This window comes from Coregonus lavaretus (genome assembly GCF_964263955.1).
Source record: "Coregonus lavaretus genome assembly, chromosome: 10".
Lineage (NCBI taxonomy): Eukaryota > Metazoa > Chordata > Actinopteri > Salmoniformes > Salmonidae > Coregonus > Coregonus lavaretus.
This window is the reverse complement of record NC_139997.1, coordinates 40,366,734-40,389,979: the sequence shown is the minus strand read 5'-3', so window position 1 is coordinate 40,389,979 and position 23,246 is coordinate 40,366,734. Positions and strand designations below refer to the sequence as shown.

The window sequence follows — 23,246 nt, the reverse complement described above, 5'->3', positions numbered from 1 at the left end:
TGTTAGCATGTGTTAAAAAAACAAATTGCAATACACTAAATTGTAGATACATACCAGTCTCTCTGTCATTCAATCACTTTGTCATTAGTGAATTGAAATCTAGCAGTGAGGGATTCCAGATATCAGTGCTAGCTGTGCCACTAGAGATCCTGGTTCGAATCCGGCCGCGACCGGGAGACCCATGGGGCGGCGTACAATTGGCCAGGGTAGGGGAGGGAATGGCCGGCAGGGATGTAGCTCAGTTGGTAGAGCATGGCATTTGCAACGCTAGGGTTGTGGGTTCGATTCCCACGGGGGGCCAGTATGAAAAATTAAATAAAAATAATGTATGCACTCACTAACTGTAAGTCGCTCTGGATAAGAGTGTCTGCTAAATGACTAAAATGTAAATGTAATATCACGGAGAACATAGAGGGAGTTAATGTGAGAAAACACTCAGTGTGTCAACCACTCTGGGTTGGGAGTGTTCATGCCTGCTCAAAGCCACTTCTGCAAAATAGCCTGATTTAAAACAAGGATACTTAATCTATTATAGTGGCTAGAACTTTGAGAAAATATTTTAGCTTTGTGTTCCTTCTGTACTAACTGAAAGTACATACTACCACATGGCAACATGCCTTTCCCCCCAAAAAAACTAATAAAAAAGGCACAACGTAAACCTTGGCATGGCGCTAAAATATCTGACTGCCAAGAAGCCCTCACCAGTTGTCCAAATGGAATAGGATCTGCTTTGTGTAATCTCATACTGCATCGGTCCTGCATAGTGCAGCTCTAACCTCTGAGCTCAGATTGTAATTCATGGCAGGGGATTCTAATACATGGTCTTTTTTTCTTTTAATCAAAATAAAAGGACAGACCTGCCAAGAAGCAGGTGGGGGAAATTGGTAACATGCATTCCTTAGGCCTGAGAATGTCGCTCTTTGCTTTAAAGCTCAGCCTTAATTGAATAAGCTCGTAAGGTAGAGCTAAACTCACATGTCCATTTGCTAATTCAACCATACTCAGCTTGTTCGATAACATCATCTGTCTTTTCAGCTAATTTGGAAAGGCCTTTAGACCGGGGCTGCTTGGTCCTTAAAAGTAATGGACAAGAAAAGTAATGGATACTGCGTTTAAATCAAATTGAATTATAAAAACAAACAGCTGTTATTCTAGACAATGAGTAAGCCAATGGTCACATCTGAAAATTTGCTCTGCTCTCTCCTGCTCTTCTCCGCGAAGGGGAAAAACAGCATTATCTAATCCAGTGAGCGGGTGCTCCCAGTCCTGTCAAAGGCCTTGTCATGTTATGCTGTCTGAGTAGAGTGGCCCAGGGGAACCTAACACAAGCAGAGAGGGGATGGGGGGGTAACAAGAAGATGAGCCAATTGGCCAGTCTGTCATCTCTCTGGCTAATTTCATTTAAAAAGAGTGAAGTAAGCCAGCAGCTTCATTGTTGCAATTTGGACAGGTCTCACAGTAGGAGGCCGGATCAGTTGCGGACCATTACCAAGCAGTATTCAAATGACACTGGGAGAAGGAACATTACATTAAGCTCCTTTCTTGTATTTTCAGCCTGCCTTAGTTCCTTGAATCCTTTTAAAGTTATGTCTTTGTAATTTACCTTGGTGGATTTGTGAGGTATGATATGTTCTCCGCACATTATATATTGTATGTGCAGAGGACAAGACCATGTTGCAGTTGGCAGTTATATTTGAGGTGTACTAACAGTATGAAAATGTATGCACTCACTAACAATAAGTCGCTCTGGATAAGAGCATCTGCTAAATGACTAAAATGTAAATACTGTGATGAACCAAGTATATAACAGTAGAACTATGACTTTGCACCAAATGACTAAAATGTAAAATGTAAATACTGTGATGAACCAAGTATATAACAGTAGAACTATGACTTTGCACCAAAACAGACAAATAATTATTTGACATAATAAGCCTCTGATTTAGTAAGGCTGCAGTCTTTCCCCTTAGATCCATGAAACTGTACCTGTCTATGTTTAAAGATATCGCCTATAAAACGGACAAATCCATTTTGTGGTGAGACAGAGAGGAGGCATATCCGGTGCACGAAGCCGATGTAGGGCTAACAAACTCTGAAGACTCACATATGTATGTATACATTTACATTCTGACAGACCCCATGATGAGTGTTCCAGTTTACACTATGGCACACAGAGCATAAAAGGACAAGGCTTTCATGACTCACCCTCACAATCTATTTTCAATGCAACCACAAACTCTACACTCCAGAAAGAATGAATAAATACCTTGGAATAAAACTTCTGTTAAACTTGATTAGATTTGACTGTGAAGCGAAGACAGATGGGTTTTGCGGTGTGAACACATCTCTGTGAATAAATTCAGTGACACATGTAGGTGATAAGGAGGAGGAACTACATGACAGGTGAACATAAAGCTCTTCCTTTCAACAGCAGCAGTCGTCTGTGTCAGGGCATGTCTCCCAGCGATCCAACTTCAACCGGTTACAACACTGACCCCGCACTCTTTGACAGATGAAAAATCACAATCATTTTGTGCTTGTAAAGATTAATGCCACCCTCAATACATTGCTTAATCTCCCCAGGGAGGAAGCACAGTAGGAGTAGGTTCCCTCCCTTCCTCCTGCTTTGTCTCCTAAACCCAAGGTGGTAGAGATCAAAACAGATCAGGTGTCACAGAAGGTTTGTTCACCGCACAAGCGTCTCGTCTGGTTCTGAGGCAGGCGGAAGTGTGATCATACACGAACCGTCTGGTGTATTTTCAGTCCAGTGAAAATATACATTTACAGTTGATGTAGCCCTCCATAATGCCTATTCTTTTCTATTTCTTTTTGGGGCTCTTTTGGAGAGGCCTTTCCTTCCATACAGTACCTGTTCCCTTTCCAAGGCTTTTTCCTTGGATGTTTGAGTCACTCTTCAATGCTGATCTTGGGAATGTGTGTAGTTCAAGGCCAGGCAGGCAGGCATTTCTGAGACAGCCAAAAACTCAGTCATTTCTGGGCTCTGCCAACGCCTCTCTTGCAATACTCTGTGCTCTGCACACTTCATATGGCATGCAGCACCTTTGTGCTTGCGTGTATCTTTATCACCAGTGGAAACCTTTCCTGGCACCAATCTAACATACTACTTTCTAACTCCCAATATCCTATTCCCTAAATGTGCTTGGTGACTGACACATCATGAGTGACCATCAGGGGAGATCCTCAGCATTAAAAGGAAAGATTCACCCATTTTTTATGTTAAATTACTGAACAAAAATATTAACACAACATGCAACAATTTCAAAGATTTTCCTGACATACAGTTCACATAAGGAAATCAGTCAATTGAAATAAATTCATTAGGCCATAATCTATGGATTTCACATGACTGGGCAGTAGTGCAGCATAGGCCCACCCACTTGGCAGCGAGGTCTACACACTGGGAAGCCAGGCCCAGCCAATCAGAGTGAGTTTTTCCCCACAAAAGGGCTTTATTACAGACAGAAATACTCCTCAGCAACTATTCTCTAAAACAACGTTGGAGGCAGTTTATGGTAGAGAAATTAACATTCAATTATCTGGCAACAGCTCTGGTGGACATTCCTACAGTCAGCATGCCAATTGCACACTCCCTCAAAACTTGAGACATCTGCACATTTTAAAGTGGCCTTTTATTGTCCCCAGCACAATGATCATGCTGTTTAATCAGCTTCTTGATATGCCACATCTGTCAGGTGGATGGATTATCTTGGCAAAGGAGAAATGCTCACTAACAGGGATATAAACAAATTTGTGCACAACATTTGAGAGAAATAAGTTTTTTGTGGAAACCTTCTGGGATGTTTTATTTCAGCTCTTGAAACATGGGACCAACACTTTACATATTGCATTTATATTTTTGTTCAGTGTAGTTTTTGTGCATTTCTGAGATGCACCTTTGTCTCAGAGATAAAAAATAAAATAAAATACAGCAACATTCAAAATGGGTGAATCTTTCTTTTAAGCCAAAAGAGCAGCTCTCCATCTGGGATCACAGCACCATTTCTTCCCTACAGTGCCTCTTCAATGAAAACACTGGACCTGCACCATATTTACATGTAAATACATCCTCAGAGCAAAAAGCAGCAGCGTCCAAAACACATGTCAGTCATCTCCTCAGCCTCTCCTGACTGGAGGTAATCTGATGAAAGGAACAATGCCTCACTAGCAGATCCTGATTCTGGCAGGATCATACCAACCTTATTGTGTGAAGCTGAAGTATGCAGACTCAATTCAACTGATATCTAAGCGGCAGCAGTAGCCCACAATGGAATGAGAGAGCGAGGGAGAGAGGAAGAGACTTAAACCTTCTAATGACAGAGCGCCCAAACAAATGCCTGCATTGTACATGTACACATGCAATGCATGTCAGGCTTTGAACTGAACACCACATAAAAAATCCAGTGCTCACTCCTGTCAAACCAAGAAATCAGGAGAATGGCCGCAAAAATGTAATTACTTATGTTCTGGTTTCATACCAACAACATAGAAGCGGGAAACAATGTCTCCCTCCCAAAGTGCATAGATCCAGCCTCTGTAAACACAACTAAACGGCCCGCTCGGTGAAGGAAAGGCGCCTTGTGTAATTCTTTAAATATGAGAAACAGTGACTGTACTCTGAATGACCTAAAATGATACATCCCATTGTGATGATCGTCCTATGATCTCTGTCACAATCTAAAGACATGCCTTATATAAGTAACCAGACATTTGAAACGCTTTATGGGTATATGAGAAAGGACATTAATTTATTGAATGTAATATGTGTTTAGCCATGTCCTTCGGTATTGCTGATGTTCGCCTGTAATGAGAGAGAAATGCATGTTACAGCTCACGTTGACATTCATTTGGTTTTGGGCGCGCCAACTATTTGTGTGTAGCACTGTGTTACTCATTCTTAGTTTGATTCAAGTGCACATGTTTTGGTGATGTAATCGCTAGGTTAAAGGTAAAGAATTGTTTGCAAACATACCTGTAATCCTCGTTGAATGAAGAGGTGAATCCTTTGTTCCTGCTGCATCAGGAGGTGTGTCAAACACAGCCGTGTTCAGGAGCGCTACTTATCCTGTGTTACTGAGATCTGTAATGTGGTTGAATTCCAGGGGGGAGAAATGTTGCCCTGATCCATTTCTGTTTTGTGCAGGATCCTACACTTTTGATTGAAGTGTGTATATATTTAGTAATATATTGATTATTGTCTGAATATGTTTATTGTGATTTCATGCCTGTATTTGAACATACTAATTGATGATTGGTTAATAATGATATGGTCCATATTGAAACTGATAACTGATGATTGGTTAATAATGGTATGGTCCATATTGAAGGTTCCAGGTAGGGTATTTAAGCCTTGTCATTTCTGTCTAGGCCAGGCAGGGGACTGGTTGCGGACAGGTATTATTGAGGCCTGGTTTGTTTGAGTGCAACCGTTATGGGAGTTATCCCCAGTTTATGTTCCTGTTGCAATTTCCAGTTTGTTACTTTCTTTTGTAAATAATTGTAAAGTTTTCGCTGACTTATTTTCACGTTTGCTAATAAAAGCCTCACACCGGGCAAGAAAGGTAAAGAGGCCAACCTAAACTGTATTGTGCAATTAGGCTAATAGTAGGTATACTATTGAAATACATAAATTAAGCTGTCAACTGAGTCAGAAATTCACAGGTTTCAGATTTATTCAAAATGTTTTAGGTTTTCGCTGTCACAATTTTTTTTTTTTTTTGAAAAGCAGCAGAATTGGATGTTCTATGTCCACATCAATGCTTAATCCACATCAGCAGACCACTTTTGAGGTCTGGGAAAAATCTAAGAAATTGTTTGAGTGTAGTTACCCTTTAATTCAAGTGCACAGGCATTAGCACTGTTGTTGGTTAGTGGTGTTTCTGTATTACACATTAGATGATGTTTGCAAAACCAATGTCCACTGGATTGATGCAAATAATAATGATATTCTGCCAGGTAGGCATAGGCTACTTTATTGCTAGTTAACATTTAATTAGAAGGGTTTTGGGAAAGCCTTTCCATCTACCAGAAGACGATAGGCCTATCATTAGCATCGCTATATTTTTCCAGTTCCTTAATTGTTTGAAACCTGGATGTTTTACTTCATATTATGAGGCATGTCTTACCTTGCTTCAAAATAGCCACGCCAAAAACCGACCAAATAAATACATGTCGAGGGAAATATTTTATAAACACTTCCTCATATGCGCTCACCTGTTCTGTTGGTTTTTAAATCCACTTTCTTTCATTGTCTAGAAGCCAAAGGTATTATCCTAGTCATATGTGACATGTTCTATCATAATCAGTCACATTGACCCCTAAACACATTTGAAGTTATATACACTGCTGGAAAGAGGATATTCTAAGCTTCAAAACAATGTATAATTTGTGTATTAACTGTTCCAATTGAGCGCAGCATAGCTAATTTCAATGGAGGTCTCCCTGATGAGCTGTTTAGAGAAAATCACCCTCAAAGTTTGTTGTTGGTTTTCAGCATGGCACCATTTGCATTCCGCATGTCGCAACGCAAGTCCCACTGTAGAATACATATCTTGTTATTTAGCATCACTTGTAGCTGGCTTGCTACTAATTTAACAGTTTGACAAGATAATGTGCTAGCTAGCTGGTTAATATGATTAAAACAAGTTTGTGGGTGTGCTAGCCAGCTAAACAGCTAGTTAGCTAGCTTGTCAGTAGACTAGACTGTTAGCTAGCCAATGACTCATTTTGATAGATTGTTGTTCTTATCATCTGACGTTTAAACGTGTACTTAAACTATGATTTAGGACATTTAAACAAATTGGGTTGGCTAGAAAACATGTTCTATTGAATTCTCTTTTAGGCCTACCGCTGTGTGCACATTCCTTGCTGCGCTTAAAATGTGAAGAAATAATAGTTTATCAACATTTTAAGCTAAACATTATGATCTGTTCCATCAGCCGTATTAATTGATGCTGCATAGACCTCCACTACACTACTTTGATACGCATCAGTGGGGATTAAGAAGTGAATATACGCAATGCCCACTGAAAAGAAACTGGGTTACGACATATACCTGCATATAGTCTCCACTACACCACTGCCCACCATGAACCATGCAGCATACTGGGTTCAGGCCTGCTCTGTCCCTGCTGTCTTTAGTGTTTTCCCTGGAGGTAAAACTTTGATGTATACCCATCCGTCCAGCCATCTAACAAATTAGAACATGAAAGTTGAAGGCATTCTCTGAATGTAATGAAATCGTTGTTCCGAGAAAGAATCCATACCTGAATCAAGTCGTTTATTCTGCTGGCTCCTTTTGGTGCGATGGACGGCATTGTCTCTGTCTTCTTTGAGGTGAGAGTTTTCGTCACTGTTCCCCAGAGGCAACCTATTCTGTTGGTCAGTGAAGGATACAAGGAAAAGTGTTATAAAATTGAAATAGAACTGTTGTTTGCATTGGAGTCTTTTTCTTTTCAAGCTTCTGTAGGACCAGTAACTAGCAAGTCATGAGAACTTGCATAAGATATACGAAGTGTGTTCATATTATCTCATAACATTTATGGAAATCAGGGGCAATGTGTGCAAAAGGAGAAAAAGTTGATGTTCTTTCAACTGATATTTCATATCCAGACTGGGATTAGATTTGTCTGTTTTTTGGCTTTTGTTGACACAGGCTTTGTTCAATGAGTATTTATGAGACCTACACTTGTGAAACATAAATTAGACCAAACTGCAACGCGATCGGCAGAGTTCCTCTCCACAGATACTAAGAAGAGGGGATAGGGAGAAAGTGGGTAAGAGATGAACATTTCAGATGCATGCCCAACTCCAGGGGAAACCATGTGTCTGGCAGTCTCTGTCTGATGGATAGTAGACAATCCTATGTTGAGCTCACAATGCTGCCCTTGGCAGAGCAGGCCACTGGTTGCAGAGAATCCTACTTGAGATGTGGTATTGATTACTCATTGAATTTAGCACATTTTATGACAATAGAAAGCAGTAGCCATCAATTCCAAAAGTCCACCAATAACCTTAGGGAAGGCAAAGAAATGTTACTTTTGACTGGGTTTAAACACGGGTTGTCTGCATTCCACAAGACTGTGTTAGCCTGCTTGTATAAAGCCTGGGTGAACAGTTATAGGAAGTTCTGCCCCAATACATTACAGGACACTAATAGCTCATTTTCACTAGTTCCGTCTTCCATAAACGTGTCTTCAAACGACTATTTCAAAAGTCCTACGTAAAAGAGTGACACTGATTAAGGCAATACCGTACCTGTAAAATTATGTGAAAATGTGCAAGAGAGACTAGGGCTTGCTAAACATGAACAATGAGCATTACCTCACATGACACCCTGCCAAACGTTTCATTTCATGGCCCCTCTGCATTCCTTTGGGGTGATAGTCCACTTCCACCAACTATCATTATACTCTCCAGAGGTGAGTCTCATATGCTGGTATACACGTGTCAGCGTTTATAGAGTAGTCTCAGTTCTATATGGATACTGCACTGATATCAGGGTACTTACTACCTACATGACAGACTAAAACATTGGAGTTAAGGACAGGAATGTTACATGAGAACAGTAACCAATGGACTACAGTCCTTTAACATACAGTACGTACTACAAATACATCCCGGACATACTGCAGCTGAGCGATACCAACAACAGGCATGCTTCTGTGGATGCTTTGCTCGCTGCATGCCGGCTTAAAAAATGCTGGAGTTTGTGCTTAACTCTGCACCTGGCCAACATTAAAACCGGGCAGGACAATAAAGGGTGAAAGCAGTGCTGGGAGTTTATTTTGTTTATCAGCGGGGCCTTTGATATCCCAGCCAGCCCGTAAAGGGAGAGGACAGCCAAAACTTTAGTTAACCTGACAGGCATTCATTACAGTCTGTAGAGCCTGAGACAAGACCTCTGAACCGCAGCTTTGACTCTCACCAAGTACTTTTCCATTGAGGTATTATAACAACCAAATATATGTATTTTAGACAGTATGCTTTTGCTCACCTTTATGATACAAATGCTCTCTACATTACAAAAAGTTATAAATATGAAGAGTAAATGTGTGCCTTACAATCTAATAAATCCAATTATTACAGAGGAGATCCTCAGTCCAAAATAAATAAGATGGGATGACAAACACTATGATGTAATCTTATTTGATTCACCCCAACAGACGATCACTACATCCTGCCAATTACTGAGCATGTCAATCAAATATATACTGTATGCCCATATGAAACAAGATATCTGCAAACACAGCCTATAGCGAGAAAGTACACAATGTTGTTGGACAAAATACTTATTTTATTTTGTTGAGTATTTTATTTTTCAATTATTGAACAACCGAACATTACAATACAGCAAGAGTATGTACTACAACAAAAGGTAATTCAACCCTCCCCACAATTTTATTTTATTTATTAAACAATTACAAATTAAAAATAATAATGATAATACTAATAATGACTAAATAAGACAAAAGACAAGAGAGACCAACACATACACAAAGCAATACAAACAGTACATTACAGAGAGTCAATATCTACATCGATCTACAAGCACACATCCACCAACCCCAATGGAAGTGTTTCCATATAGTCCAGGAAGGGTTGCCATTTTTTCATAAAGTAGTTGAATTTATTTCTTAAAGCATAGGTAATCTTCTCCATAGGAATACACTTATTCATTTCAGAGAGCCATCTTGTAATTGGGAGAGGGGAATCTGATTTCCATGTCAATGCAACACATTTACTTGCAGTGGCAAGGGCGATTTCTGTAAATTTGATATTGAAGTTATTCCTCAAACTCACGTTTGTAAAGTTACCCAGAAGGCATATTTCAGGATCAAGTGGGAAAGGGACCTCCATAACTAAGGCCAGGGTATCACAAACATCATGCCAGAAGGCTTGTAATTTAGTAGACTGCCAAGTAGAATGCAAAAAAGTGCCACATCTAAAACACATTTCTGATATTTCAGGGTTATATCTATGTAGCCTCTGAGTTGTCAGATATAATTGGTGGTGGAAGTTGTAATGTATAAGTCTGTATCTAGACTTGATGGTCGCCGACACACTATCTTGGCATAGGTCTGACCATAGCCCCTCATCAATTGTAGTATTCAAATCAGATTCCCATCGCTCTCTTGACTTATGTACATCTGGTTTTGGGCATTGTTGCATTAGCAATGAGTACACTCTGGATATAAATCTAAATGAGTCATGGTTATCATGGAGTAGTTGTTCAATACTTGATAGATTTGGTAAAGTCATATCTCCAAGAGTGCTTCTGAGAAAGTTGCTTAACTGTAAATAACAAAATAAATGATTATTGGATAACTGGTATTTCTCTTTCAGCTCAAATGACATAAGCACCCCATCAATATAACAATGTTCTAAATGCATTATTCCCTTCTCATGCCAATGTTGACATTTATTGCTATCCAAGATCATTGGCAGGAGTCTGTTTTGCCACAGTGGTGTTTTGGGTGACAAGTCTTGTTTCAGACCAAATAACTTACACATTTCATGCCAAGATCTTATTAAATTGATGGTACAGGGATTGCTCGTTTTTGTTGATACAGTGGGGGAAAAAATTATTCAGTCAGCCACCAATTGTGCAAGTTCTCCCACTTAAAAAGATGAGAGAGGCCTGTAAATTTCATCATAGGTACACGTCAACTATGACAGACAAAATGAGAAAAAAAAATCCAGAAAATCACATTGTAGGATTTTTTATGAATTTATTTGCAAATTATGGTGGAAAATAAGTATTTGGTCAATAACAAAAGTTTCTCAATACTTTGTTATATACCCTTTGTTGGCAATGACACAAGTCAAACGTTTTCTGTAAGTCTTCACAAGGTTTTCACACACTGTTGCTGGTATTTTGGCCCATTCCTCCATGCAGATCTCCTCTAGAGCAGTGATGTTTTGGGGCTGTCGCTGGGCAACACAGACTTTCAACTCCCTCCAAAGATTTTCTATGGGGTTGAGATCTGGAGATTGGCTAGGCCACTCCAGGACCTTGAAATGCTTCTTACGAAGCCACTCCTTCGTTGCCCGGGCAGTGTGTTTGGGATCATTGTCATGCTGAAAGACCCAGCCACGTTTCATCTTCAATGCCCTTGCTGATGGAAGGAGGTTTTCACTCAAAATCTCACCATACATGGCCCCATTCATTCTTTCCTTTACACGGATCAGTCGTCCTGGTCCCTTTGCAGAAAAACAGCCCCAAAGCATGATGTTTCCACCCCCATGCTTCACAGTAGATATGGTGTTCTTTGGATGCAACTCAGCATTCTTTGTCCTCCAAACACAACGAGTTGAGTTTTTACCAAAAAGTTCTATTTTGGTTTCATCTGACCATATGACATTCTCCCAATCCTCTTCTGGATCATCCAAATGCACTCTAGCAAACTTCAGACGGGCCTTGACATGTACTGGCTTAAGCAGGGGCACACGTCTGGCACTGCAGGATTTGAGTCCCTGGCGGCGTAGTGTGTTACTGATGGTAGGCTTTGTTACTTTGGTCCCAGCTCTCTGCAGGTCATTCACTAGGTCCCCCGTGTGGTTCTGGGATTTTTGCTCACCGTTCTTGTGATAATTTTGACCCCACGGGGTGAGATCTTGCGTGGAGCCCCAGATCGAGGGAGATTATCAGTGGTCTTGTATGTCTTCCATTTCCTAATAATTGCTCCCACAGTTGATTTCTTCAAACCAAGCTGCGTACCTATTGCAGGTTCAGTCTTCCCAGCCTGGTGCAGGTCTACAATTTTGTTTCTGGTGTCCTTTGACAGCTCTTTGGTCTTGGCCATAGTGGAGTTTGGAGTGTGACTGTTTGAGGTTGTGGACAGGTGTCTTTTATACTGATAACAAGTTCAAACAGGTGCCATTAATACAGGTAACGAGTGGAGGACAGAGGAGCCTCTTAAAGAAGAAGTTACAGGTCTGTGAGAGCCAGAAATCTTGCTTGTTTGTAGGTGACCAAATACTTATTTTCCACCATAATTTGCAAATAAATTCATAAAAAATCCTACAATGTGATTTTCTGGAATTTTTTTCTCAATTTGTCTGTCATAGTTGACGTGTACCTATGATGAAAATTACAGGCCTCTCTCATCTTTTTAAGTGGGAGAACTTGCACAATTGGTGGCTGACTAAATACTTTTTTCCCCCACTGTATAGTCTTGGGGTTCCACTTGTAGATAACATTACTCCCAACCTCTTCATTAAGAGCAAACATTTCCATCTGAGTCCAAGAAAGGGCTGGTTCAGTTTCAAATAAGAAATACATCGAATTTGTGCTGCCCAGTATTACATCTTGTTGGATAAGATTATTAATTAAAAGTAATTTGAGGTCTTAAAACGATCACACAAGCATTGTACACATTGAAATTAGAGTAAAACTTCAACTTAAATAATTGGACTTAACTTGACTAACAGGTTGTTACATCAATCTAATCTCAACATAATCATCAGAACTACGTACTGTATACATTGAAATTGTGTTGAAAATTCCACATAAAAAATTTTTGGTTTATTAGGTACACCCATGTACCGGGTCAGACCCCCCTTTGCCTCCAGAACAGCCTGAATTCTTCGGAGCATGAATTCTACAAGGTGTGGTGTTCAAACATTGCTAAATTGGTGTCAAGGGACCTAACGTATGCCAGGAAAACATTCCCCACACCATTACACAACCGCCACCAGCCTGTACTGTTGACATCAGGCAGGATGGGGCCATGGACTCATGCTGTTTATGCCAAATCCTGACTCTGCCATAAGCATGACGCAACAGGAACCGGGATTCGTTGGACCAAGAGATGTTTTTCCACTCCTCAATTGTCCAGTGTTGGTGATCGCATGCCCACGGGAGCCGATTCTTCTTGTTTTTAGCTGATAGGAGTGGAACCCGGTGAGGTCCTCTGCTGCAATAGGCCATCCATAACAAGGACCGATGAGTTGTACATTCCGAGATGCTGTTCTGCACACAACTGTTGTACTGCACCGTTATTTGCCTGTTTGTGCCCCACCCAGGGTGCAAATTACAGGGGAGCCAGGTGGGGCACAGCTCCCCTGAATGAGACGTTAGCTCCCCAGTAGCGGTGCACGGGTAAAATCAATGGGGAAAATTCAACCACACCTTTGTTTTATCACAAAACCGGATAGCAACCTCTGTCCAGTGAAGTCCACAAAGCATATTGCATGTACAGTAACAGACAGTTACATGACCTACAGCATGGTCAAGCAAGTTAATGTTTCCGAAATTTTCGGACCACTAAACAACTATTGATTTAGAACCACAGAGAGTTACCACGAGTCGCAAAGAAAACAGGAGCTGCCTCCACTATCCCATCACCATTTCAACTTCAACATTTCAACATCATCAAATAACCTCTGCTTAGTCTAATACAGTGACAACTAAAAGATACCAAAAACAATTTAGTCCAATCAACGTAAGCTAAATATGATGTGGCTGTCCATGGGTCTGATTTCTGTGTGTGTGTGTGTGTGTGTGTGCATGTTGCCTCACCCTACTTGCCAATGCCATCCTCCTCTCTTTCATGTTGACGAAACGGTCCATCACTCTGTCACACTTTAATTTTTTGTTGTCCTTGGCTACATTGCTAAAATGCTTGCTCGCTAGTCTAACTTCCATTCATTGAAAAATGTTAGCTAGTTAACATTAGCCTTCTACATCTAGCGACATATTCAACTTCCATCCTCTCAGACCAGGGGCACAACAATGTATGAATTAATGGTTGGATCAGAATCGCCATTATAATCATTGGCCAGTACGGAGAATTAAGTAAAGCCACAAGTCCAAATCCCTATCTCCATCCATGGGTAATTTAGGGAAGGGCAAATTTTAGCCAGCTGGCTAGCTAGCCACCGGAGTACAACAACAAAACGAGATGCAACAATTCAAGTTTTTCTGTCAATGATGCATGCTCTCAATGGGATTTGATAGGAGTGACACTTTTTTTTGGTGCGCCAGGACCATTCACAGTTGAGCTCGCTCAGTTTAGCTCAACGCCGATATCAAGGGAGGCCAAATGCTCGCTGGCTTCCCTTGCCTTCAACGCTACTGGTGGCAACAATGTCATACTCGTTTGGACCAGACAGCATCAGATAGATGGCCTACACGTAGAGAGACAGAGGGGCGCTGTTTCGCTCGCTCGGATGCTTTCTCCTGTGAGATACATTCAGCCTCTTGCGAATTGAAGGAAAATTATGAAACAGAGAGACGAAAGATAAAATTATTGTATGTTTTTTTATTGGTCAATATTTTGGGGAAGCCTGGATTCCCTTGGCATCCATGAATACACGCCACTGTAGCTCCCCTAAATGCAACAAAACTCCAACTTTGGGTGGGGGGTCTCTAAATAATGCTAATTTAACCATTCTCCTATTTGTTTAAAATGTAGTGGTAAATGTTTTACCGTGGTAAATATTAAAATAAAAGCTTCCAAATGAAACGAACACCCCCACCTCTCTGTCATGGTTTAAACCATTTCTCCAGGCAGGTCACTCGTGATACAAGTCAGTATTCGACGTCCATCCATGTCCGAGGACGTCAGGAGATGACACAGAAACCAGCCACTAGGAGCAACAATGAGCACTGTTACCTTTAAGTAGGTTTTGGTTTTCTAGGGCATTGTGGACGTGGATGGTGGATGGGCATAAGCATCTGCCTTTGATTCCAAAGAGCCAAAAGTTGCATGTTCAAATCCAGCGATAGAAAGTTGTTTTTGATATTTTTGTTATGGTTAGGGTTAATGCCTAACCTTAAGAATTCTGAGTTAATGCCTAAACTTAACCTTAAACACTTAGAAATTTGACGTTTGGAACTACTTCGAAATGGGACGTTTTAGAAACATGGATGAACGTCTAATTCTGACGTGAGACTGTGCGAGCTGGTTGGTCCACTCAGTAGTGCTGAATTTCGGCCTCAGCTGAGATCCTTTACGCATAGATTTTCCTTTGTACTTCCTAATTTTTGCCATTTGTTTGCTATGCGTCCTTGATAAAAATAGACTTTATTTCAATGCATTAGATTTATTCATTGATTTATCATTGTGTCCTTTTGTCAGTCAGCTGTTTAGAGCGCTCATTGCTTTGTTTTTTTAGGTGCGCGCGGGTACATGTGTTCTCCGTGCCATCCGTGGCCAGAAGTAGTAGACCATTTATTTAGCTTTATTATTATCTATCAATATTAGTTTTCTTTCCTGGATCAGCTGATGATGGTCGACAATATCACTAGACAACTAGTCTACAGCTAGACAGTAATGGGCATCCAATCCATCCAACAAGTATACGTTAATGACAGTGACCATCCCGTTTTCCCCGGAACAGTTTCAGCCCCATTTCATGTGTCCCAATTTATTTTATTTTTTTGTTATTTAGCAGATGCTCTTATCCAGAGCGACTTACAGTTAGTGAGTGCATACATTTTTTCATACTATACTATAAGGTGACTCTTTCAGTTAGAATAAGTTACCGTTCGGTTAGAAGCATTCAATTTTGCAATGGGATAGGCCTACATTATTTTGGATTTGTGTGCCCATGAGAACTGTTTTCATGGCGAAATGTAATGAAATGTTACGTAGGCATAGTTACACTTACAGTGCATTTTCCGAGTTCTCCAAGATCCATCATTTGTAAAGGGTTTAAGTTCAATGTTCTAATTCAATTGTTAAATGCTTAATAATGACAAATAACTGTCATAAATGTCATTAATGTAAGGAAAGAAAGGTAGTGTTTTATGTCACACAATCTGTGAAGACTTCAAGCATTAACTCATGTATTATGGACAACTCATGAACTAGGGTGTAAAACCTGTTTTGATTCAACTCATGTATTATATTGAATGTAGGCTACCTGTTCTCCGTGTGTTCATGTGTGCAAGATTGCCTCGGCTGAGAGGGTAAGCCTAGTGAAACACAAGTCACCATTGTTTATCCACCTTTTTCAGAAAAATGAATTGAAAGTATAGGTAGCGTTATTTTTTTTTACCGCAACCGGCAATCAGAGTTTACCCACCTATTTTTAACCACTACATCACTGGCTACCGGTAGGCCTATTTGAAGTTCATGGTAATACACATTGTAGCCTAGTCTAGTAAGTTGACCGTGTGTTAGGGTGACCATCCCGTTTTCCCCGGAACAGTTTCAGCCCCATTTCATGTGTCCCAACTTTTTCAGACTACAAAAAAGGTAAATTTGTCAGCAAGACGTATCAATTAATGTAGGCCTAATCAATGGCAATTGCAATTGCTCACTTAGGTCACTCGTTTTGCCCATTTCAATCAAACAGTAACTGAATGCCTCAATGCCTGTCTGCCTGTTTTGTATATCAAGCCATAGCCATGTGACTCACTGTCTGTAGGAGAGAACCATTTTTGTGAACTGGCCACTGAGTGTATATTGGGTTGAATTTTAGGTTTGATTAGACATGCTATTTGACCTTGTTTCAATGTTGATAGTAAAATGTTTGTTTGAATCAGCATAATTGTTTCAGCGTCATGCTATCAACCTAAATAAAGAGGTATATTGAGATAAAATGTGAAGTCACAGTCTAACGATTCCTGCCTGAACATTGACTCCTACTGGTAAATGAGGGGTAATGCACTTCAGTGAGAACAAGTCTAACATCCAAATGCCTACCTCTATGTACCCTGCTTAGCTTTCGAAACAAGCTCTTTTTCATTTCATCTGAGCAATCATGTCAATACATTTAGACATTGATCGGCTTCTATCTTCATTTGAATAGACTACCTTAATAACATTGAATAGTTGAAAGTAACTCTAACTTTTCTTAAACAACCTGTATGTGAAAGTAAATTCGGAGTGAGCTTGGGTTTATGTAGGCTACATTAACATCTGATTTGCCCAAAGGACAAAATATTTTCAACGTGAAGCTAGCTACGTACAATATACTATCATTCGTCTATGGTTGACTGGATCGTTTGAAGTTTAGAAGTAGTTACCATAGGCCCTATTTTTTAAAACATTGTATTCATTTAGCAGACGCTCTTATCCAGAGCGACTTAAAGTTAGTGAGTGCATACATTTTCATACTGGCCCCCCATGGGAATCGAACCCACAACCCTGGCGTTGCAAGCGCCATGCTCTACCAACTGAGCTACACGGGGCCAGTATGAAATAAATAGGATGCCAAATTCATGGTATTAATAATAAACTTTTATCTTTGGATATTGTCTTGTATATGATATGTGTAATCAAATATGAAATTCAACAGAATTTCAACCACCCAATATATTGAATATAGGATGAAAAATATTTTTTACGTTTCTATGTGGAATTTTCAATGCAATTTCAACATATACATAGCTCTGATGATTATGTTGAAATTAGATTGACGTAACAACCTGTTAGTCAGGTTAAGTCAATGTATTTAAATTGAAGTTTTACCCTAATTTCAATGTTTACAACGCTGGTTGAAATGAGACGGAAACAGTACTGGTTAATGACTTTTTTTTTAAAGCCAATGTATTTTCCACGTCACAATACGTTGACAAATTACATTGAAACAACGTTGATTCAACCAGTGTCTCCAGTGGGAGCGTTCCTTAAAGCATTTCTTAAAGGTATTGGGTTTCAGACTTACAGGATTAAGAATTAAGGTCTCAACACTTGACAGGAGAACATGCTCTCCGAGCAGATATTGTCTTTCAGTGGGATGGGTAAAACTAACAATCTGCTAGGTAAACTGTGTTCGTACTAATCTACAACAGTTGCCATATTTAGGGTGCATAAAGACATGTGAAATCCATATGTGATGGCCCATGGCATGAAAATTACAAATATGTAATTAGAGTTCTATCATGAAACCCTCCCAGAATAAATCAAGACCCGAAAGAATACGCAAAACATGATAATACTGTACTCACAGCAGTGGACCATCCTCCTCAGTAAATTTCATAAAAATCTAAATAGTGAAAAATTAAAAAAGTGATCATTTTTAGATAAAACTATACTAAATATATTCATGTCACCAAATAATTGATTAAAACACACTGTTTTGCAATGAAGGTCTACAGTAGCCTCAGCAGCACTCTGTCGAGTAGCACCATGGTGTAGCAAGAAGACAGCTAGCTTCTGTCCTCCTCTGGGTATATTGACTTCAATACAAAACCTAGGAGGCTCATGGTTCTCACCCCCCTTCCATAGACTTACACAGTAATTATGACAATTTCCGGAGGACGTCCTCCAACCTATCAGAGCTCTTGCAGCATGTTGTCCACCCAATCAAAGGATCAGAGAATGAATTTAGTACTGAAAGCTACAGCTAGCTAGCACTGCAGTGCATAACATGTGGTGAGTAGTTGACTCAAAGAGAGAGAAAGACAATAGTTGAACAGTTTTGAACAAATTCATTTATTCCAAAATTAAGGAGAAGAGAGTGCTAGCTATATTTGGTTGTATAGCAAATGCAGCTAGCTAGTTTAGCCTACCCAAACACCCGGCTCAAACAGAGAGGGATGCTATGTTAGCTAGCTGGCTATGGCTATCCAACACTGGAACTCTTCCAAGTCAACGTACGTTTTTGGTTTGATTAATTGATTGCCACTGGGGCCCTCCAGTGTAACTGCTTAGTTGCGAGAAGGAATTATATATACATTGAGCAAAGTGATCATGCTGTTTTTATGTGGCCGCTATGAAAGTGAACTGTTTTGCGTGTGATCAGGGGTGTATTTATTCCGCCGATTCTCTTGAAAAACATTACTTAAACGGATCCAAAGGGTTAAACATACCTGAATTTGTCCAAAATAAACTCTAATTTGCAACTGTTGGACTAATGATTACACCCTAGATCAGCTAGATGCAGTCAAGAGTGTGCAAGGTGGTATTGAATGTTTCACTGTCTGTCACCTTGATTACTCAAAATTCTCTCAACCTGTGCATCTACGTTGTAAACTTTAATTCATAGGCTAGGTTCTAGCAACCTCATGATGGGTACAGGGAAAATTAGAATCTCATGTAGTAGTCTAAACCTATCGATGTTACATTGAGCTGGGTGAATGGAATATGAATGACAGTCATCCAATATGCTGTAATAGAAATAAGGCCATGGTCCCAAAAAAAAGAATGATCCTCCCTCATCTTAAACGGCACCGACCGCCACTGACTCACAGTGAAACACAAATCTACTGTCTCATTTTAAATCCCTTTACAATACCATCTATTGTACAGTACATACTCCAATATAAGCCTCTACTTTTATGCTACCATGTAGTATGTCAAATGTGCACACAGGTTGGAAAAGGATCAAATGAGGTAACAACTGCAGCTTGGAGATAAAAGTGATTCATTAGACAGGTGCAAAAGAAGGTCAACCAGCATGAGATGTGGAGGAAAAGAGAGACTGTGTAAAGCAAAAGGGGAACAGACATTAAGTAAATCAGACAGGAGAGAGGATGGATGGTAGCAGAGAGAGAATTAGAGAGAGTTTCCCTGGGAAGCAAGGGGAACACATCCAATATTAGAGGAACCCAGTGTGGGCTGGGGCGGAGTGGGAAGAAGTGGGGAGTATCACCACTACTGGAACAGATGCTGACCTGCCAAATGCTAACCTAATGCGCCGGGGCTCTGAAAGGCTGGAGAGACGCGTTGTCTAGACTATGCAACATGAGTCTGCCGTGAGACATGGAGCATTTCTATACAGGTGCCGTTTCCAGGTGCGTTTTAAATTGCACCTTTTATACTGATGGCGGACATTGCCATCTCATTCATCACGCAGTAATAGGGGAGATCAGAGTACAGACCTTTCACCCTGTTTCTTGTAGTGCAGCTGGGACTGGGACCGGGCTGATGTACTCAACTGAACTCCACACAGTCAAGAGACCAGGAAGGTCTATACTGCATGGGCCCTCCCACCAGGCCATTATTGTACACAAAATAACCCACTTCCAAAAAAGGTTTGTCACAAATTGTTTAGTAAAATTGTTTATCACAAATCAGACTAATTAAAATCGGGGACACTTTTGTTGATTAGCAGAACAATGGGTGTTGACATACTTTGTTTAAGACTTGTTTGCATATCATGCCTGATAATGGGACAAGCTCAGTAGGCATGTTTCCAATGTGTTATAACCTCAGTTTTGTGTCTGGCAACATGTAACGTATCAAACAAATGTAGGCCCGCTATGCATACATGGGCAAGGAAGAATGCATACATAATTTCAGTAGAACAATGTTTATAACAACTTTAATTAGTGTGGTATTCTTGCCCGCACAAACTGGATTGAAAGACATTGAATGATGCCTCGATCATAAGGTTACAACAAGTCCACATCTGGAGCCTGAGGTCACATCAACATGCACTTGGGTCTGAGGCTTGATTTAAAGGCTCCTCTGTCAGTTATGTGTTCTGCTTAGAGGCCAAGCCCAAGAGGGAGCCCACAGCCAGTCAGTCACACACGCTAACCCCTGAGGGGGCTGGAGAGACAGTGGGTAGAAAAACACAAGCGGTTTGACTTATTCCTCATTACTGCTGCAAACAGACCACCCAGTGTCTTGCCCTTGACGAAGGCCAACACTGTTCTATTCTGTGTGGAGTTGAGTTTGAAAAATGTCTTTCCCCTCTCTGTCTAAACAGCATGTACTGTTGCTGAGGGGTCAGTCTGAATGATTATGCGACATTGGAGTGGAAAAGTATGTACTGTACATATGCAGTGTTTCCCCTAGGATTGTTTTCAGCAGTGATGGCAAGGGTAGCGGGTGGAGTGGGGTGTATTGCTACTAGTGTTAGCGCAATGACATACTAGCTGTTCCCATAGACTTCCAGTCATTGAGCCAACAACTATCCATTTAAATGTGTCTTGGCAGAACTATATATATTAAACAAATTGCATCATATTTTTTGCAGCGGTGGCAACAATTTTGCAGTGATGGGCCATCGCTGTTAAATGAATATAGGGGAAACACTAATATAAAAAAATACAACTCATTCCAAAATCGTCCTAAATTCAGTCCTGCAGTGACATGTCAAGCATTTTTGGCACAGAGGGTAGTGCTATCACTTTTGGGAACGCTTTTGGGAAAGAGGAGCCATGGGTGGAACACTAGAGCCGGAGGCTACTGCTTTATTGATTCATATTCAGTCTGTGTGCGTGCCATGCTGGTCCACACATTTTTAGTTATCAGATACATGTTGGATAGCAGCTCTACTCATCCATTATACATGGAAACTGAAGACAACTATTTTTTGCCAAAGTTACAGTATATGTATGCAAGGTGGTTTGGTATTGCTGGAAGAGGATCAAGAAGGATCTCGTTTTCTGCAATGCTGGTGTTTAATCAAATGGACACAACAAGATGATTCTGATGAGAAGCATTTGGAGAGGTAGAAGGCCTACTATATGGTTGGTAGTTTGAGTTAAATGAAAATAAAACATGTTCATCATTTATTTCAAAGATGTTTCTATGGCCAATATGTTTAGCAGTGCTTGGATCACTGGGACTGAGAGGGAGAGTGATTACCCTGGATGTGTGGGCATGTTTCACAGTAGCTTCCTCTGCCTTCATATTTATTTTTACTTGTCGTACAAACCCAAGCATGCCTTCATGAGTAGTGTTTTTACTTCATGAAAAATGTAGTTAGTCATTATGTTGTGAACAGCCCATGAAAACACCCGCAATGAATGTGTGGAACATTTCATGACCTTCCACAAGAATGATTTAAAGAATAAACACAACTGCTATTGTTTATACTGCACAGAATGTATTGTATATATAGAGAGAATAGAGATGTAAATGACTGTTGTAAAGAAGGGGAATAAAACATGTCTTGAAGCGCACTGCCTTACATGAACCAGTCAGCAGACACCATTCTCAGAGGCCCATGTTTGAACTGGGCACTGGGTCCATGTTAGACCAAATGTGTGAATGTTAACAGTATTCAACCTTGTCCAAGTGCTCTCAATCATAGGAAATCATTGCTAGCACGCTATTGATCATGTCATTTCAAACATTTCATAAAACATCAACAATATGACTATGTCAAATTTCAAGGGGGTGAACATAAATCACTTGACATAACTACTAATTAATAGCTAACAGTTAAACTACAACCAATATGTGCAGCAGCCCTATTGGCAAACTGTATAAAGTAGCATTTGGCACAGACAAAGAGAGAGTGGTATATTGACTCAGTCAAGAAACACTGTGGATGGGCACCATTAAAGATCAGAACTGATTCATACATATTTTTAACCCATAACTTTGGAGTGTGTGCAGACGTCTGAACATCTTGAGTGATGTGTAGGGTGGAGGAGGGGGGAGTGAGCCATGAAGGGAGATGCATCAGGGGTTTCACTGAGATACATTTGTATTCAGAGACTCACTCATCGTAACCATGACGGCAGTAGCTACAGTACACTGCCTCAAAAAGTATTCCCCGGTGTGGAGTGTGCTCATGACGTTTGTGAAGAACACTTCCATGGAGAACAGGTGAGTAAGCCCATCAATGACTGAGTGAATAAGTAAGTGACTGTGGTTGAGGAGATTGACTCTCTATATATTCATTCCAGGACACAAACCAGTGCAACATCTTCTGCTTTTTTTGCATTATGTCATTTCAGCACCACAGGCAACCAACCAGATCCGCTGATGTGTCAGAAACTGCAATGGTACAGCCCAGACAAGCCTTACTGATTGTCTCTGGCACCAATAAATCAGAATTAAACTCATGTTAGAAGCCTTTTGGAAATTGAACAGTGTAAGCACAATGAGAAATTCACACATGCAGAACATTACAGCCTTTGTACATAGGAGTCAACAGACTTCAGTATTCATTACCTATTTAGCTATAATATAGGAATACTGACAACAGAATTTAATGAACAATAGTGCCGACTGAAGTGGGGTCTACCATCTACATGAGTAGAGAGCACTGTTCCCCTCATTTACAGTTTTGCACAAACTGAATACAACAACATGTGTTGGGTATTGGGCGCTATATATTGCACATTCTTAAATCTAGTGAAAAGTACTATACAAAGTAAATTGATCCACATTGTATCTGCCAAACAAGTTAGACCATCCAGAAGGCATCAGTGACAAAGCAATGGAAAAAGTTTGAACTGACAATCAGAGGAGATCTGGCCCTCTCTTTCTTATAGGGCATTCCCCAGACTACTTTAATTGCACATACTGTCAGAATCTTGCATCACATCAGTGTTATTATGATACAGGCAGCAGGTAGCCTAGTGGTTA

General features: G+C 40.3%; 1 protein-coding gene across 1 annotated transcript in view; it reads right to left on the bottom strand.

Moving 5' to 3' along the window:
• The window catches only part of LOC311135592 (ectodysplasin-A-like), a 56,207-nt gene that overhangs the window by 11,747 nt on the left and 21,214 nt on the right, over window positions 1-23,246 (bottom strand). Inside the window, exon 2 of the mRNA XM_084169602.1 lies at window positions 7,284-7,392. Coding sequence (XP_084025728.1) covers window positions 7,284-7,392 — 109 coding nt within the window. The remainder of the gene's footprint in view (window positions 1-7,283; window positions 7,393-23,246) is intronic.